The following is a 19,214-nucleotide window of genomic DNA, read 5'->3' as shown; positions in this document are numbered from 1 at the left end:
TACACACAGAGACCATGAAACAATACCCCCTCCCACCCCACTGTCCTGCTGGTAATAGCTTGTCTAAAGTGATCATCAAGTTGGGAGGACTTATCTCAGCAGTAGCAAGCAGCCACAAGAGTGGGAGAGCTGGGGACTGTTCCCAGCTGTGTGATCTTGGTCACGTCATTTCTGTGTTCCTGGTTCCCCACCCACCCTCTACCCTTTCTATTTAGATGGCAAGCTTTTCGGTCCAGGGATTCTCTCACTAGGTACATGCACAGCACCTAGCACAGTGAGGTGCTGATCTCAGTTGAGACCTCAAGTTGTTCCTGCCGGATCACTAATGATAGTCCCAAGTTGAAAATCAAGGAGGAAAATTCCCTCATTTAACAGGGTTTGGGTACCCCAACTTTTCAGACTTTCTTCCTCCATTGTAAAGAAAGAGTGCCCCACTCTTTCCGGCAGGCAGCTCGCTGTTAAGGGGTCAGTCTAAAAACACTGAACAGGTCTAGCCCTACAAAAATCAGACACTGCTGTGAGCCGGACGACAGATCACTTTGCAGTGTCAGGCTATCTTGTTTTAGGAATAATGGAAACTGACTTGCTTCTTAGCCAGCAGTGTGGTGGTGCTCTGACATACAGGAGACCTGGCTACCATTCTCAGCACTGCTGCTGGCTGTCTGGGTGACCTTGGGCAAGTCACTGCCCTTCTGTGTCTGTTTCCCCATCTGTAAAATGGGGAAAACTTCCTTTGCAAAGTGCTTTGAGATCTATGGATGAAAGGTGCTATATAAGAGTTAGATAGTGATATTTTATGTAGGTATCGTTAGATGTTTGAATCTACCTTAGGAACATAAGTGTAAAACTCCAGTCTTACACACAGATTAGATAAAAACCTAAATTGCCTGGTTCTAACATAATATGACTTTGTTTCTTAGAATTCAGAACCCCACAAACAGAGAGAGACGAAGCAGGCTGCTCCCCAAGGCAGCAAGGCATAACTCGCCCGACCTCATTCTAGGCTGGTTTGTTCCAGACTGGCTGCTTGAACGCTTCCCTTTGGAGCCCTTAACCCTGCAAGTAGGACCAGGAACCCCACCCTGTTAAAATGACAGCTTGTAATTCCAAGTAGTCCTCCATACAATGTCACAGTTTCAGGGCAACTGTACCTGTATTCCCTCTTCTTGGCCAACCAAAGGCCCCTACTTTAGGTTTCTGGGTCCCAGCTGTCCCCTCTCTTAGGAGGACACCCACATTTCTCCCCCTTCTGACCAGAGGCTTCAAGGCTTCCCAGCTCCCTGCGTTACGCTGTACAGTCCTCAGCAACACAGACATCCCAAGAAGGCCACTGCCTATGCTTTGCTTTCTCTCCGAGGCCTGAGACGAGTGCCTTGCCTACAGGTGCAAGTTGCCACTCACCTCCTTCAAAGCAAGCATGTTTATTCTTAAGGGAAAAACATTACAGAGAAAACATTAAAACAATAAAAGCATCTACACGCATGCTAAAAAGCTCACCAGAGGTCTCCCCAACTCCAACATGGGGCTCTGGCAGGTTTTAGTCCTTCAAAGCCCCACACCTGGGTTTTTCCAGTGGTTACAACTTCACCCATCTTAGATCAGGAACCCAGGCTGGGCTTATCAGCTGTTTCTTTACACAGCTTTGGCCTTTGCTCTTGGCCTTCTGTGACAGGTAATGTAGCAGATGCTGCCCCTTTCCTCACAGCATAGCTTCACCAAGCTGGGTTTTTGGATAACTGGAGTTGGAGAAATTTGCATTCATGTTCCCTTCTAGGGATTCTCCAGGAAATCCACTTAAAATGTATTGTCTCAACAGTCCATAGTTGTCTGGCACATTTTTAATAGTCTTTTGAACTCCCTGGTCTCATATCTGTCACATCTGCCCCCGGAGAGGTTATATACAACCCCAGCCCCCAATAATACATAAACCTCTCAAGGATATTGCAGGAAATTGCCGTCTCTGTCTCACACCACATAAACAGCCACCCAGTCCCATAGGCTCTGAGCATCTTCCATGTAAAGTCCCTAGTGGGCTTCATGGGAGCTCTACCTCTTCTCCAGTGTCAGGGCAAAACTCAGGGCTATGGGGTTCTTTGTGTGTGATTTGTTGTATATTTTTAGGGGGGATAAATGTTGTCATTTGTGCAATGGTGATACTAGACTAAGCTGCTTGCGGTAGGGGTGGTCTTTGTGTGTCTAGCCTCCTAGGTGTTACTACACTACAGGTAATGGTGGGAAGGGCTCTGTTGAAGAGGAAGATTTAGGCCCCCAAAGCATAACCAATACGTACCTCAAGTTCTGCAGCCCATCTATCTTTAAAACCCCAGTGGCCTGCCCTCAGCTAATCGCACCTGTGTCTCTTAGATCAAACTGTCTTCTCAGAGGTGGTGCTGTTTGCTACACGCTTGTCCCTCAAGGTGACCCACAAGGTCACACTTTCTTGTCAGTTCCACTTCCTTCCTGGAGCCCAGGCTGTGGTTGGCTGCCGGGATAAGCTGAAATCAGTGAGTTCGCTTTCATTCCAGCAGGCTTCCTAAAAACCCTTCTTGTATTGATGTTTCAAAACTGAATCAATTCAGAGCTTTTACAAAATCCCCTTTTGAGGTTAAACTGCCTAACTTCGACCTTCATTTCCTATTAAAGTCTGGGCCAAATCCCAGACTGCTGTAAATCAGACATGGCTTCACTGGAACCTTTGGACCAGATCCTCAACTGCTTCGGCTCTACTGAAGTCAATGGAATTATGCAGCCTTACAGCAGCTGCTCTGGTTTGCTATCTTGATCAAAAAGTCGATTGCCTCCTAGGTCATGCTGTGTGCAATCAATTTTAGTTTAGTTCAGGGCATGTTTTTCCCAGGCTGCGAGCTGGGGAAGGAGTGAGGGAGAGAGCCATGTGGACATAACTTCACCTCAGCTGCCAGCTGCACATCCCGTCTACCATCAAGCACAAAGTTTTGGTGGTCTGACTGCTTTTCAGTTATTATTTTGTGCCTGTCTCTTTCCTTTCTCCTGAGTGAGCGAGCGACCCGGCCCTGCGTTGGGAAGATGCAGCTTCTGTTTAATGGAGGAGTTGCTTTTAGAAAGCCCGGAGCACTAAGCAGAGTTAAGGGGAAAGTATTGCTAACTACAAGCATTCAAAAGGGTGAACTTGGCTTAAAAAAACACCCATGAGCTTCTTTAAAATAAAGAGGGGGGTGATTCTTGTTTTGCCTACTGTGGTTTTGTGGCTTTAGGGGTCATGTTTTTCAACCTTCTCTCTGCAGCAACGAAGGCTAGAAACAACGCTGAGTTTTTTTGCATAATCCCACAAGTCCATGAGCAGAGGCTTTAAACAGCAACGAACCTGCTTGTCATGCTAAAATTCCAAGAGTTGGGGACTCTAAAATATTACAATTTAAGCACTTCATTTAATATTGCAGTAGTAACTCCAGGCTGCAGCTGGAATCAAGGCCTTGGCAGTATGGGTGCTGCACTGACAGTGAGAGACATACGGTCCCTGCCCAGTGCTTTAACTATGGGACCAGCCTTTCTTGATGGAACGGCGGAGCTGGATTCTATTGTGATTCCCAGCAGCAGCCGCTATAGAGCTCTCCGGGGCATATGCGGAATTACAGCACCTAGCACAGGGGGGCCCAAATCTCAGTTGTAGCAGCTGCTACCATAAGGCTTTGCCCAGGCCGAGCAGCTTGCTGGATTGGGAGCAGCAGTGCAAATTTGTCCTCAGTGACACCTGTGTGGATTGAACAGCAATTCACGAGGTTGCCGATGTCTTAGTGAGGGAATCCCACAAGTGTTCTTTCTTTTGGGTGTGTTAAATCCCCATGCCTGGGGGGAGGGGTGTTTAGGGAGAGTGTGCTGCAGAGACGGGGCAGGGACTCTAAGGGGGGAATCCTATTTCTGTTTAAACAGATGCTTTCTCAAAACAGACAGGTGACAGCAGCTCCTGGATGAAGCTAGCTAAGTTTATACTTGGTTCAGGGGGTGGCGGATATATGTCTAGTGGCAGGGCTGCCTCCAGGCACCAGCTTTCCAAGCAAGTGCGTGGGGTGGCATTCAGAATGGGGCGGCAGTTCGTGTCCTTCGGCGGCGACGGCTTGGGGTGGCAAAATTGGTAGAGCCGCCCTGTCTAGTGCAATCTGAAATGGGGGTTCAGGCAAAGGGGGTGATCCTGCCCTGGGAAGTACCTACCAGAGGATGCCATCCACATCACCTGAAAGACAAAGACAAATTGCTCTGTAGACAGGTTTGAGAGTCAGGTGGGGGGGACAGGGCTAGGGAAGTCTCTCCCCCTCCCACCCTTTCCCCCCTAGCTCATCACCCTGATGGTACATTGTGGCGTGTGGATGAAGAGCCCCTCTTTCCAATGTGCTGGGTTCTCTCCCCTGCACATCCAATCCTTAGAGCATTAGAATCTGTTGCAGCTCCCACCTAGTGGGACTTAGACTTGCTCAAGCTGTAGACAGAGGTTCTGAGTTTGGGACTGAGGCCCCACCAAGCTATTTATTTATTTGTACTAGAGTAGAACCTATGAGCCACTGACAGAGATTGGGGCCCCAGTGGGCTGGGTGCTGGTGTGAGGGGCTCACGGTCTGAATAGACAGGGTGGGGGGAACACCTGCAGGGAGGAGAACCTGCCTCCCCGGGGGCTGCACTGCAGCGGAAGCCCAGTTGCTGACTGGCCCCCAGTTGTGTGTCCGTTGAGGAATGATGCTTATTAAAGCAGCAGGGTCATGGAGGCACATCCTGGGTCAGGAGCTGGAGAGGCAGCAGATCTCCGCAGGCCAGGTAAAGCTCACAGCAGTTCCTCTTCCCAGGCCTAAGGTGTCAGCTGCTCAACCCCCTTCCAAGAAAGGCTGAGTGAAGGGGGAGGGGCCACCAGGGTGCCCCTGGGCAACACCCACAAATGAGTCACCCAGCGGACCCCTCCGCTGTAGGCTCCCGGTCAGCCTGAATGGCTCTGTCACTCCTACACTCCCTGTCCCCATGTCCCCCCCACGATGCCTCCTAGCCCCACTTCCCTGTCCCGATACCACCCCAGGATGATTCCTGATCCCGCTGCCCATCCCCATTCCCGACCCAGGGTGGTTCCTAGGCTTCCTCCCTTGTCCCCACACCACCCCAGGGTGGTTCCTAGACCCCCTCCCCTGGCCCCATGCCACCCACCCCCATGGGTCTATAGCTCTGTCCCTCTCTCCCCGGCCCCCTTCCCGTCTCCCCCGCGTTTAGCTCACAGGCCCCGCCCCTTTCCTCCCACGGCCCCGCCCCTCACGTTGAACATTCCTCCGAACGCTGTCTGGCCCGACGTTCTAAATATAGAACGCCGCGACCTCAGCCCTCTGAGGCCAATCAGCGCCCGGGGGCGGGGCTAAACATGGCCGTCGGCCAATGAAAGCGGCAGACCGAGGCGGACGGGCCCAGTCAGGGTCGGGGCGACGTCGAGGGAGCAGCGCGGAGCGTCGCGCGTCACGGCAGTCGGCCAATGGTGCGGCGGGGTGCCCTGCTCGGCCAATGGGCGCCGGGCTCGCGCGGGCGGCTGGCGGCGGCGGCGGCCAATGGTGCGCCGGGCTGGGGCGGGGTCCGGAGCCCGAGGAGCCGCCGCCGCGGGGGGAGGGGAGGCGACACCGGTCTCGGCGGCTCCGCCTGGCGGCGGGGGGGGATCGGGGCCTGGCCGGGCCCAGCCGAGCCTCCTGCGGGCAGCGGGCGCCGGAGGGAGCAGCGGGGGCGGAGGGAGCCGCAGCCGGCCCCGCCCGGGCCCCAGCGCCGCGATGGGCAACGCGGCCACGGCCAAGAAGGGCGGCGAGCTGGAGAGCGGTGAGTGCGGGGGGGTCGCGGCCCCGGGGGGCCTGGCGGGGGGAGCAGCGAGCGGGGGGCGCGCGGGGCCCTGGGGCGGATGGGGGCCCGGCGGAGGGATCGGGGCCCTGGGGCGGATGGGGGCCCGGCGGAGGGATCGGGGCCCCCAGGGGATGGGGAAGCGCGGGGCCCTGGGGCGGATGGGGGCCCGGCGGAGGGATCGGGGCCCCCAGGGGATGGGGGAGTGTGGGGCCTGGGACGGATGGGGGCCCGGCGGAGGGATCGGGGCCCCCAGGGGATGGGGGAGTGTGGGGCCCTGGGGCGGATGGGAGCTGCTGGGGGGCCCCGGGGTGGGGGAACTGGGGGATCGGGGTGAGTGGGGGGGAGCAGCGAGTGGGGGGAGCGTGGGGGTTTGGCGGAGGGATCGGGGCCCCCAGGGGATGGGGGAGCACGGGCCCCTGGGGTGGATGGGGGCTGATGGGGGACCCCTGGGGGGAGCAACGAGTGGGTCCTGGCTGGGGGAGCAGCAAGTGGGGGGAGCGCGGGGCCCTGGGGCAGATGGGGGGCGTCTGTGAGGGATCACGGGGAGTGGGGGGCTAGCCGGGGAGCGCGGGGCCCAGGGGAAGGAGTGCGGGGGATCGGGGGTGGGGCAGGGGGCGCGGTGAAGACGGGACCCGCCTTGTGTTGGACAGTGCCAGGCCCGGGGTCGTGGGGGCTGCGGGGAGCTACCTGGGCCTGGGGGAGCGGGGCTCAGCGGCTCTGGAGAAAGGAGGGTTGGGCCTGGTGAGCCCCGGCCGGGTGAGCGTGCAGAGGTCAGGCTGCTGCAGGGTGGTTGGGACCCCCGCCCCCTTCACCTGCCTGGGACACCCAGCAGCTCTGTGCTGCCCCATCTGCATCTCCTCCCTCCTCCCCTCCCAACCCCCACCCCGAGCCTATAGCCTCTATCATCTGTGTGCCTCCCCTGCCCTGTCCCTCCATGCCCCACACTGCTGCTGCCTGCGCCCCACCCACCGCACCTCATCATGTGTCTGGGACACCCCTCTCCATTCACACCTGAGGTGTCTCTTTCTGGCCCTATGTCCCAGGGGAGGCCAGGTTGGGGCTGTGGGGACCCTAGGGCAGTGGTTCTCAACCTGTGGTCTGCGGACCCTTGGGGCTTTGCAGACTGTCTATAATTTCCAAAGGGGCCTGCACCACCATTCAAAAATGTTTAGGGGTCTGCAAATGAAAAAAGGTTGAGGACCACTGCCTTGGGGTATTGCACCCTGATCTCTCCAACCAGGTGTTGGACGCATTTGCAGGGGTGGTTTTGTTGGGGTCCCCCATCTTCCTTCACCTTCCCACTCCTACACATCCCCTCGTAACTGCTGTGTCCCATTCTCTTCCCCCCCCTTCCCCCCCAGTCATGAGCTGAGAACGGGTACCTGACCCTTTTGCATTGCCTGGATAGAAGTCCCACTGCCTGCAGCCTGTCTGGCCAGTTCAGGGTGCACCAGCCCTGGGGGGCGTGGGTCTCCGCTCCCCAAAAGTTGCTAGTAAATGACTGTTTGCCGATCGGAGGTTGGTGCTGTAAAGGGAGAGGTGCAGCTGGCATTATAAAATGGGACCATCCAGTGGAGTCTGACACCTCTGTGGGTGCTCTCTGCTCCGCTCGCTAGATCTCTGTTCCTGTTCCACTCTGGGAAGCAGCATGGGGCTCAGGGTGGGAGGGGGAATCGGCCATAGATGGCTGGCTGGCTTCATGCTTTTATTGTCTGCTGGAGAATATGCTTCAGCCCTCAGAATACACCTAATTGGTCTAAGTCTCAAAATATTTTGTCTCAAGTGGATGAGGGGAGTGACCCCAAGCCTCTGGGTCATGATCTCCCTGCCGTTCCCATGTGACGTGGGAGCAGGGTCCAGAGGGGCACAAAGGAGATAGATCTGGTTTTCTCATGAGGTCCAGTTGCTGGTTACTTCACCGAGAGCCTCAAGTACCAAATGTGCATTGAAACTAACTTGCTTTTGTTGTGATTGCTCTTAGGCGGGTGTGACAGGCTGCACTCGGGCGCTGACAATAGAGCGCTGGCCCTTTTAAAAACAAAGGAAGGGTCCAGAGCTCAGGACAGACAGACAGACGCGCCCCCGTGGAAGATGGCAGGGTGGAGCTCAAAGTTGCTTTGCTCAGAGAGACTCTTCTGAACCCTCGGCTGGCTAAGGAGACGAGCCAATCGGACAGCTCCCAGGGGTAGCTTGTCTAGCAGCAGGGCAGAGCGTTGGTGCTGAGGCAGGTAGCGTCATCGCTTTGCCGGCAGCTGAATCCCGGTGCCGCGTAGCCAGAGCTGAGGCAGCCCGAGCTGTTGCCAGGAGGGAGCTCAGGAAAGAGTAAAAGGTTCTGTAAAAATGAACATCGGTGCCGTGATTTTTCCTAAGGACGAAAATTATCTATTGAAAGCGAGCCTCGCAGGGACTTTTATTAGGCAGTTAGCTCTGTCTGAGAGCCTCCCTGATAGGTTTGTGCCACAGGCGAATCTCCTTTCACGCACACAGGGTTTGCCATGCCATTGATCTGTCTGGTTGTGTGCTCTTCCAGGAGACTGTTGGCTAGTGTGGCCTCCCTGGATCTGAGCAACGGGCCCATCTAACGCTGGCTTCCCTTGCCACGCTAAACCAATGGCTCATCCAGCCTGATATTTCCCCAACCCCTGCCCCCATCTCAGATCAAACCAGTCCCGGTCTCCCCTCCTCCCCCCATATATGCACACTTCCTGCCATGCCGGATCCAACCAAAGGGCCCATCTAGCCTGGTGTCCGCCCCCCATCTGCAGTACCAAATCCATCTAACTGGCATCCCTGCCTCACTGGGTCAGACCAATCTCTCCCCCCCCAAATCCTGCCATGTCGGATCAGACCATTGGGTCCATCTAGCCCCTTATCCAACCTTCAATTGAGTCCAATAGGTGATGTCTCTGAGGAGGCAAATACGCACTAGACCGCTGTCCCACGCCCCCACGCCGCCTTTCCTGGTGACTATATCTGTAGAGCAGTAGCACGTTGCAGCCTTGATCAGGGCCCCCCTTATGCTAGGAGCTTTGTACAACCATATAATAATCCCTGGCTCTTCAACATCTCTGTCCATTCATAGATCTCCATGCGCTTTACAAGGAGGTCAGATGGGGAAACTGAGGCACGGGCAGAGGAGGCGACTTGCCCACAGTTACCCAGCAGGCCAGTGGCAGAGCCGAGAATAGACCCCAGATGTCTTAAGCCCCAGCGCAGTGCTCTAACTGCTAGGCAGTATCTGTAACACGAGAGAGTCCTGTACAAACACACACATACCCTGCTGTTGGGTGTAGCCAAGACTTTGGGCGCTGGAGTGGAGCCCCAGTTAATGGCCAATAGAGAGAAATCCTGCAGCTGGGAAGGAATCTGGTGCCCACCTGCCGTGTCTTGCTGTCATCAATCCCACACGAGTCACATGCACTCTGCTGTGCCAGGAAGGTGGGTCTCCCTTGGCTGGGAGCCTTGTTTGGGGGCTGGTGATTTCAGGACCTACCTTCCCCGAGGCTCACTGGCCTCCTCCGTTTTCCAGGGGTCGGGGTGGTCGGAAGGCTGGAGGGGCCGTGGAATGGTTGCATCTTGCCAAGCCCTTGTGAGGGGACGAGGGCGTCTGTTGCGATCAGACCCGGAGCTGTCACCGCACCCAGCAGCGTATGTCAGTGTTAGGCCACAGTGTCCGTAGGAGTGGGGGGTCAGTGGCCATTCACAAACGGGGAAGGAGGTTGGGGAAGACTGAGGCTACCAAGTGCAGTGATTTGCCTGTGGTCAAAGAGCAAGTTGGTGGCAGAGGCCAGTCCTAGTTGGCTCCTAGTTCTGCCCTTCTCTAACCCTTGGACCCCACTGCCCTCCTGTGGTTGGGAACAGAACCCAGGAGTTCTGACCCTCCACCTCATGCCCTGCTCTAACCCACTAGACCCAACTCTGTGCCCAGTAGTGACTTTTGAACTCTGGTAGCACCGTGCTGAGATCAGTCCCAGGTACTGCACAGGTGCAGTGAGAGGCCGTCCCTGCGCCAGGAACTTGCAGTCTGAATAGTCCAAGATGGGCAAAAAGTTGAGAAAAAGGAAGTATCATTCACCTTTTCCTGATGGGGAATTGAGGCACGGATACAACCCAGAGGTCCTGATTCCAGCCTCTCCCCTCTAGACCTCACCCTCTTCTCAGAGCTGGGGAAAGAACCCAGGCATCCTGGCTCCCAGCCCTTCCTCCTCCGACCACCAGACCTCCCTCTCAGAACTGGAGAGAGAACCCAGCGTCCTCCTGACTCCTGTTCCTCCACCTTAGCCACAAAATAACCCCTGATGGCGTGGCGGAGGGTCAGATCAGGGGAGTTTGATTGAAACTCACCCTCCCTTCCTTTTAACTGGCGTTCGGAGCTCAGCTGGCTTTTCCTGCCTTGACTGCACTGTAGCCTAGCGGCGGTTCTGTGCATTGCGAACCTACCGTGATCACCTTTCCGTTCAGAGCCTGCAGGAAGTGTGTGCGAGAGAGAGAGACCTACCCTGGATTCAGCAGCGTCTTGGCCTCTGGCTGAAGCAGTTCCATCAAAATGCCTGTGACTGATCCCACGGGTGACGTTCTATGAAAGGGACAGAGAAAGTATATGGGGTGCTTCTGCGTAGGGTGTTGATATGGTCCTAATTATTGTAGTGTCTGCACCCCTCACATGTGAGTACAGTTACCTTCACAACATCTGTGTGGAAGGGGCGGTGCTCTTCTCCCTGCTTTATTCGCTCCGTCCTAGGGGGATTTTGGAGATGTTACAAAATGTCCCGTCCCGAAATCAGAGTTCGAAGTCAAACTCTTTGCGCGCTGGCCATGCGAAAGCTGACCTGGTAGCAGGTCAGCTGCAATGCTTGGCCTTCATTTTGACCTTTTAATGTTTTTTGTTACCTTTTCAGTATAAATTCCTGGTGAAATGACATGGTTTTGAACTAACGTGGAGCCGTTTAGAAATGTCGGAGCAGGGCGTTTGAGCAGCTTGGAAACGGTTTCCCAGTGATTCCCAAATGGGGATATTTGTCCAACCCCCCTGTCCTGCAAACAGCTCCGGCTTGGGCCGATTTTCACTTTCTGAGGGGAAAAGATTTTCATCAAAAAATTCCCTCCCTCCCTGAACCTCTCCCTCCTTGCTGGGGTTCAGAGCCCGGCTCCAGCCCGAATGTCTACGGTGCAATTTTTAGCCCCTGAGCCAGCTGACGTGGACCAGCTGCAGCTGAGCCACGGGTCTTTTATTGCAGTGTAGACACGCTCTCAGGGAGTCTGGCAGGGTCTGACACTTAAACCCAGGTCAGCCAGGTTAAGCACTCTAACGACTGGACCACCCTTTCTGTCTCAGCCTGCCTGGTGAGGCACAAACATTTGCCAGAATGGCAGCAAATTGAAAACTGAGCAAAGGGGATGTCCTATTGTGCTATTAACCTGTGGAACTCACTGCCACATGACTGTCGTACCATGTTGTGTTTCTGAAAGAGACCAGGATTCAGAACCCAATAATCCATTTAGATGGACAGAGTGATAATAGTGAGGGGTAAGAAAACTAATCAAGGCAGCTGGAAAGGCTATTGACCCTCCCTCTGAGCTGCCCTCTGACGGAGGCCAGGCGGCATCTCCCCTCTGGCATGTGATCTCATCTCGACAGGGGTCTTGCACCTTCTCCAAAGCAGCTGGTGCTGGCAGCTGTCAGAAGATCCTGGGCTAGATGGACCCTGGGTCTGACCCAGTCCCTATGGTTTAAAGACTCTCCATGTAATGAAGGTCGATTAACCTCTCCCCTGGCTGAGCCGACCCCTGGGCTGCCTTGCTAACCTACCCTGTGAGCACAGGTGTTCCTCGCTTCCTCCTCGTGACAGACAAAAAAGAAAAGGTGAAGCTGAGAAGCAGAAGGGCTGGGACAAAGCCAGGACGGGTCAGAGATTCCCCCCTAAGGCAGAGCCAGCTGGGATTACTGTGCGGCGAACGGTGACGTTGGCACGAGCTGGATGCTCCCCTCAGCACCCCTGGGCGATGGCCCTTGCCACGGCTGCAGGGCCACAGTTGGCTGCTGCCTTGAGACTGGTGGGACTTAAGAAAACAAAATTAAGCATTGGAGATACAGGGCCGGCTCCCTGGCTGGTGCAAATCACCCTTGGTCCATTGGAGTCAATGGGGCCAGATCCTCGGCTGGTGTAAGGCAGTTTTCAAGTCAATGTGGCCATGCTGATTCACGCTAGCTGCGCCTCTGGCCAACTGATTTGGTGAAAGCACCGTCTGAGCTTTTTACCTTGTTGTTTATCCATTTTCTGTGAGGAACTGGGGCTCTGATCCTGCCAGGACACAAGGGCGTAACTCGCCTCCCATGAGTAAAACTCCGCATGTGGCATAAGGGTTTGCAGAGTCAGGCAGCGGGCAGTGCCATGCTGGATTCCCCAGTATACCACTGAGCGCGTGCCAGTCGCCTCTCTCCCAGCTGGCTCAGAGGCAGATGCAGTGAACCTCTTAGTGGCTTTCTCTGAGTCTAGCCTCTGCCCTGCTGGGATTAGGGGGTTCCCGTGTCCATGGAGATGCCAGGTTGGGGGAGGAGGGTGATTTGTCCGTCTTCCCCCACCAGGGACAGCCAGCGTCCCAAGAGAACTGAGCCGCATCTGCTGAAAATGTCTGTTTCCTGCCACCGCTGCTCAGTTTTGCCTGGCAGCCAGGTCTGCAGCAGAAGCCTGGCTCTAACCAGCTCCCGGTGGAGGGGGCGGGCAGTGGTGATGTGGTGATTGTGGGGTGCCCTGTGCCGGGGCAGACGGGTTGTGGCCCTTCCATATGTGGGCCTCTTTGCACTGGGCTTGGAGGTCAGTTCCCAGGCTGGTTTCTGACCGGTGGGCCCTGTTTTGTTGGGTGTGCGGGGCCAGGCTGCCGGGTGGGGCTGGGGATGATGATGGCTTTAAGGGAAGATATTAACCGATGTGGTTTAGTGCTTAGATTGGGATCTTTGGATGGAAAGGACACAGCGTCTTCCCAAGATGAGGCAGGATCGGCTCTGGTTACACGTGGAGAAACTGAGGCGAAGGTGAAGTGACTTGCCTAGATTTGGAAGAGAATTCAGGAGTCGGGACTCCTTGTCCCCCCTGCTCTGTCCCACTAGATCCAGAGCTGGGGATAGAACCCAGGAGTCCTGAATTTGCCCCCTTGCGTTCAGCACTGCTCACCACAGCTGGGAAATGGCTACTGCCTTCCCTGACACTGCCGTGCTCCCTGTGGAGCTCCCTGCATCACGCCAGGCTCTTCTCCTTGGCGTCTCCACAGGGTTGGCAGGGTCCTTCCCGTGTCAAACAAGCTCTCGGCAGCCGCATCATAGTGTGAACCCGGGGGGCATCCACCATGTGGCCATGTCTTTCTGCCCAGAGCAGCTTACCCCGCTGAGTGCCTTGCTGTGCTGGTTGCAGGCCTTAGCCTGCAGGGGGCGCTTTGGGATCAGAAACTCGCAAATGGGGAAATCTGCTGGAGCCTCAGTGTTGGGCTCGCCTGAGGCAGCTGCCTCTGGGGTTGGCACAATGGAACTGTCACCCCCCGATCACCCATAGAGCGATGCCCAGACAGCTGATCGCCCAGTTTGCGTGTGCTCCTGCCATCCCCTGGCTCCCACCGAGAGATTCCCTGGGGAGACGGGCATTTCCTCTTGCAAGTTAATTATTAAATGTGCCTGGGACAGGGCCGGCGCTGCCCTTCCATATTTTGATTTTAAAAAGACAGCTGTCCAAGGTTCTAGGCCGTACTACACCATCAACACGACTGCTTCAAACCCGGCAGCGTTACATGCTCGGTCCAGCTGGACCTAAGCCCGGCAGCCGCTGCCCGGGGCTCTCTTCTGCCGTTTCATCTAGGAAGCAAACCCTCAGCCCTCTCCCTGCTGGGGTTGCCACTGGTCCAGGTTTCCCCAGGATTGTCCCTGTTTTGAAGTAGCTGTCCTGGGAAATCAGTCAGGGGGCTCAGTATGCAAGGCCGGCTGGCCAGTTTTATGGGCTCGGGGTCATACTGGGTGTCCCATTTCTTGTACCTCACAGGTGGCCACCACACTCCCCAGATCCTCTGGTGGGGGGGTGTCTCTCTCTTTCCCTGACGATCACTGGGGTGGGGAGCACGTTCCACAGTGTAGGTGACGTAGAAGAGAACTCCCTGCCAGCCACCCCCTTCTTCATAGCTTGGGTGTGCTACTTCCGGCAGCTGTGGAGTATGGCGTCGGGGAGGACCACACAGGAAGGCTGGGTCCAGGCCATGCAGGGCTTTATAGGCCATAAGCAACACTGTAAACATCAGCTGGAGATTTTAGGAGCTCAGACCTGTGGGCAGATCTGGCACAAAGTGACTCTAATTTCTAGGATCATCCGAGCCTTTCGTTAAGGATTGAACAGGGTGTGTGGGGGGAGCTTCTTTCCTAGCGAACTGCATTCTGGGCACATGTGGGGGATGTGTGGGGAGGCCTTGGGACCCTCGAGGGGAGTTGGTCTGCAATCCTTGCAGGGTTTGATGCGTATTGGAGGAGACTGGGGTGGGGGGAGGTCTGCGCTGCCTGCATTGTCCCTGTCCTGGGGTTAAATGGGGGACCGTCTGCAGCTCTCGATGGGGTGTCTGTATATAATGGAGAACCCGGAGGGCTTGCTGCTCGGCTGTGTGCTGGTGGGATGGGGTGGGTGCTCTGGCTCAGACTCACCAAGGGGCTGTCTCTGCGACAGCGTTCATTTGGCCAAGCTCCAGTGCATGGCTAAGACTCCTGGGAGCACCTCCCGTGGCTCTTAGAGCTGCAGTAAACTGAGCCGCTAGTTGGATTTTCCCAGTGACCTGTGGGAGAGCTCGTCCGTCCTCGAGCTCGTCCGTCCTCTCTGGCAACCTGGAGGGGAGGGGGGAATCGTGGGAAGCCATTGGAGGACTAGTGGCACTCGAGGGAGGTTGGCCTTTGTGTATGCTACAGAGCAGTTGTCTTAGCAGCTGACGAGTTAGGCTAACTCGTGCTGTAGCCCGTAGCCTCTCTCAGGCCAGCTGACTTGTGGGTGGACTGGAGGCGACTCGAGTTAAGGGCTGCACCTGAGTTAACCGTGCAGTGAAGACCAGCCCTGAGCATGTATCTAAGCTGTCCCCATCTTGGAGCAGTTGCTTTCAGCTGGGCAAACTGGGCATAGCTCAAAGATGCTTCCATTGAGCAACAGTGCGAGGGCAGTGGGTGCTTGTCTTCTCCTCTATGGCTGCCTGAGGGTGCGGCTGAGCTGGGAGTCGCTCTGCCTGGGATGGCAATTGGACAATCTGCCCCCTGGGTGTGGTGCGGGATTTGTATGTAAATGGCTACCCACCCTACTCTGGCTCTGCTGGGATGATTCAGAGTCTGTGTGAGTCTTGAGGCGGTTGCTGGCATTGGGCAAACTGAGCCACCAGGGCCTCTGACCTCTCGGGATATGCCTGAGTGAGTCCCAGGAGGGATCAAACCAACGATCACTCCCCTTTGACTGGACTACACCTTCCCCCTACACCCTCTCGCTTCCTTGCTGTGAGCTGCTGACCTGGGTTCCTCTGTAGCAGCTACAGTAAAACAGGGGATGGGAGGGAGTGGGCCTAGGAATTTAGGACAGGAAGTGAAGATGAAGGAATCCCAGTTGAATTGTGGTGGGTATTTCAGAGAGACAGAATGGAATCATGCCAGGTTCAACTTTGACTCTTCAGTGACGAGGAAAGGTTGAGGAGCTCTCGGGAGAGGCAGCCAGAGCAGAAAATCGGGAAAAGGGTTAAGGGAAAATGGGGCTTTTGAAGACCTCAGGAGTAAACTAGGTAAGTAGCAGAGGTGCATTGTCTTGTTGATGAAGAGGGAGATAAAATTAATGATCTTAAAATGACTAAGAGCCGCTGAGCTGCTTTTTCTTTAATGCTGTCGAATAAGAAATGGGGATAAAACATGTATGGACAAAAAGGAAGTGCATTATCCTTCTCTCTAAGGTCCTTATCTGGCTCTGTTTATGATAGTATCTGAGCTCCTCACAACTGGTAATATATTTATCCTCTAACCCTACCGGTGAGGCAAGGAAGTGCTCTCATCCCCCTCTGTAGCATGGGGAAACTGAATCACAGACTAAGTGACTTGCCCAAGGTTAGTCTGAGGTAGAGCAGGGAGTTGAGCCAGGATCTCCCAAGTCCCAGGCTAGTGCTCTAACCATTGCACCAGCCTCCCTCTATGACACGAAAGGTCTGGTTTAATAAAACTTGAGGGGTAAGTGGATGCTAGAGAGAGAAATTGGCCGGCTTGGGGGAAACACTCGGTTCTTGGAGGAAGTTTGTTTGAAAGGCAGGGGAAGAATGCCAACCTGGCACCGATCGTCCTGAGGCAGAGAGCAGCGATCGCCGTCTGGCAAACCTGCATCACATGAGATTGCTGCTGCCGTCTCTCTGACAGCAATGGCCTGTCCATCGGTAGGACAAACACAAACACACCGTCTGGAGGGGAGGGGGAAGGATTTTTTTATGCCACGTGTTGCCCCTGCCCCGAACTGCAGCCCGCGAGGTTTGTGTGGCTTCCAGGGGGTGTCTGCTTGCCCCCTCGTATCGCTCTGATTTTCCTCTGCTTTAAATCTGTCGCCCTCCCAGCCCTGTGCAGGGGCAGATCCCCTGGCCTCGGCCCTCCAGCCCCCATGGGGCCAAGCCCTTGCACCACCCCCCATTGGCTCCCCTGGCCTGCCCCCCATCTATGGAATCCCGGAGGGCTCAGATCTTGGGTGGCTCCCACCCTCGTCCCCCAGCTACGGCTCCCTGGCGGGGTCAGTCTGCCCCACACTTGGCAGAGCGCCGGGGGCCCTGGCTGAGAGCGAGCGCCTCTCTCGCCCCCTGCAGCGGCAGGCACAGGGCCCGGCTGGATTGGCCCTGCCGAGGAGCCGTAGGCCGAGCGCAGAGGAGGCCACAGGCTGGGCCAGCAAGATGGAGGCCGGAGGTGAGCCGGGGTGGGAGTGAAGGTCCTGGCGGGCGGGCGTAATGGGGAATGGGACACAGGGCCTTTCCCCTCGAGGGGGTGCTGGTTATTGCCCCGCCCCGGGCCCTGTTCTGCCCCCTAGGATATGGGTCACTTCTGCTGGCCCCCAATAGGGCATCAGGCCCCAATCCCAGCACTAAATCCACTAAATAATTGAAAGAAGGAAAATTAAGGGGTTTGAATTAAAAAAAAAAATTGGAATTGGCGGTTGCCATGGGAACATGCTTTCATCTCCAGCCTGGGGCTGTGGGAGGAGCCTCCCAGAAAGGGGTGGGGCCTTGACTTTGAATTTCTTGATGGAGGGTGGTGAGTCTTCGAATGAATTTTGTGGCTTGGGATGTGTCGGGTACATGGCTGGGGTGGGGCAGGAATGGTCTCTTCTTTCCTCCAGTGATTTGAACGGTGATCTTGAGGGCAGTCCCTTCCCATGGGATTGTTAAACGCTGGTGAATAGTATTGGGGGTGGGAAGGCGTGTGTGGACCAGTCTAGGGATTTGTATGGCTCCCATTGACATAGGATCTGAGCCCCTCACGGTCAGACTCGATCCTTGCAGTGAAGCAAGAGAGTATTATCCCTATTTCACAGATCTGGAAACTGAAGCATGGAGCAGGGTAGAGGAAGTGACTCTCCAAAGTGGTCACACAAGGAGCTGTAGGCAGATCTGGGCATTGAACTTTGGTCTCTTGAGTCACAATCCAGGTTCCATTGTCCCTGGGACTCAACCACCCCCAGCTGCTTCCTCCTCAGGGGTGAGCAGGCTGCGTGGGGAAGTGTATGAGATCTGTGGAGTCAGGGGCAGGACCAAGGAACAGACTGATTTCAGGGGCGGAAGGGGAAAAGCGACAAGAGACTGAATTGTCTAGAGGAGATGAGTGGAGCTCTTAGTTACGTTGCTGCCCTGCAGGGTTTGCTTCATGGCCTGGTCTTCCTTAGTAAATATCAAAACTGGGTTCAAATTTTTTTGCCGGGGGTGCCCCCATTGCCCTGGTAACTTTGGAGTTACACCAGTGTGACCTGTGGGAGAATCTGTCTCCCATAACTACTCAAGTGTGAGAGTTCTGATTTCTGGGATAATCTTTTAGTTCTCAGCAGGGGTGATGTTATAGCAAACCCTGTCCTGGTGGGGTTTGAACCCAGGATCCTCAGTGTTCAAGTGAGGTCCTCTACCACGTCACCTGAACAGGTGATTTCTGTTAGCTGGCAGCACTAGTAAGCTGTCATCCTCTATGCTGGCCACATGCTCGATGTGATACCCTTTTCACAAGCATGTTTTGCTATTACTTTAAGATCATTTTTCCAGCCCCAGTGTAAGAGGATTCTGGCTCCTCCGTCTCTTGAGATAGGCGGGCTGAGGAAATTCAAGGGACGCTGTCAACATAAAACTCATATAAATGTGTCCTACTGTCTAAACATGTTACCGATGTTCACAGTTGATGCTGTTTGGTTAATGTTCTGTTGCATTTGACTGAGCGTGGGACAGGGAAATTCACCTGGCCAGTTGCACAATCTGTTTCTAGCCTTTCACCATCGAACTGCATCCCATTCTGGTGTCTGTGCTTTAAATCAGATGTGGGGTAGAGTGGGCTCAGAAAAGATCTACCAGGTCTGAGTGTGAGAGGTAAGAGGCTCAATCTGTTCAGTCTAACAAAGAGAAGGTGCCTTGATCACTATCTATAAATACACTAGGAGAAGATTTCTGATAGCAGGGGCTCTTTCATCTGGAAGATGAAGGCAAGACAATTCATCAGTTGGAAGTTGATGCTTGACAAATTCAAACTGGGAATAATAAAGATCAAATTTTTAACAAGGAGTGAAATTGACCATGCAAACAGCTTACCAAGGGATGCAGTGAATCCTCCATCATTTGGAGTCTTTAAATCCAAGCTAGATGTTTCTTTCTAAAAGATCTGCTCTTATTCCACTACAGTTTGTTGGGCTGGATGCGGGTGTGACTGGATGGAATCCCCTGGCCTGGGTTATGCAGGAGGTCAGTCTAGAATGATGATGATCATCAGTGCTACCTTCTGGCCTTAAACTCAGTGCACCCATGAATTATTTGAAGACGAGTGAAAATTTCCCCCCCAAAATTTCTCACCAGTTCTGAATAGTGGCTGGAGTCATGGCACGGCCCAGGCTGCCCAGGCCCATCTTAACCGATGGTTGGAGCTGTCAGAGCCGGGTCAATGCTCTGGCTCCAGCTAGTTCTAAAGCTGGCTAGAAGTTTTTGGGAGGGGTGGAGGAGGGGGCATTTCCCTGTGTAGACAGGACTGGGGTTGATTTAGACTTTGGGGTGTGTAACAACCTTGTTTTTACAACCCCTAAATTCAAAGTTCCTAGAAATTAAGAAATTCCAAATTCCCCTGCAAACCAGACAGTATGGCCTTGTGTATAGAGCACGGGGACTTGGGAGAC

The 19,214-nt window shown here is 54.9% G+C and overlaps 1 protein-coding gene across 1 annotated transcript in view; it reads left to right on the top strand.

Moving 5' to 3' along the window:
* Window positions 1-5,624: 5,624 nt before the first annotated feature.
* Window positions 5,625-19,214, top strand: part of LOC311510605 (cAMP-dependent protein kinase catalytic subunit alpha) — a 47,147-nt gene continuing 33,557 nt past the window's right edge. Inside the window, exon 1 of the mRNA XM_084610397.1 lies at window positions 5,625-5,811. Within this exon, the coding sequence (XP_084466523.1) occupies window positions 5,766-5,811 (46 nt within the window). The 5' untranslated portion in view covers window positions 5,625-5,765. The remainder of the gene's footprint in view (window positions 5,812-19,214) is intronic.

This window comes from Lepidochelys olivacea (assembly GCF_965140295.1).
Source record: "Lepidochelys olivacea isolate rLepOli2 genome assembly, chromosome: 20".
In the NCBI taxonomy this organism is placed as follows: Eukaryota; Metazoa; Chordata; order Testudines; family Cheloniidae; genus Lepidochelys; species Lepidochelys olivacea.
The sequence above is the reverse complement of the archived record's forward strand: the minus strand, read 5'-3'. Positions and strand labels throughout refer to the sequence as shown.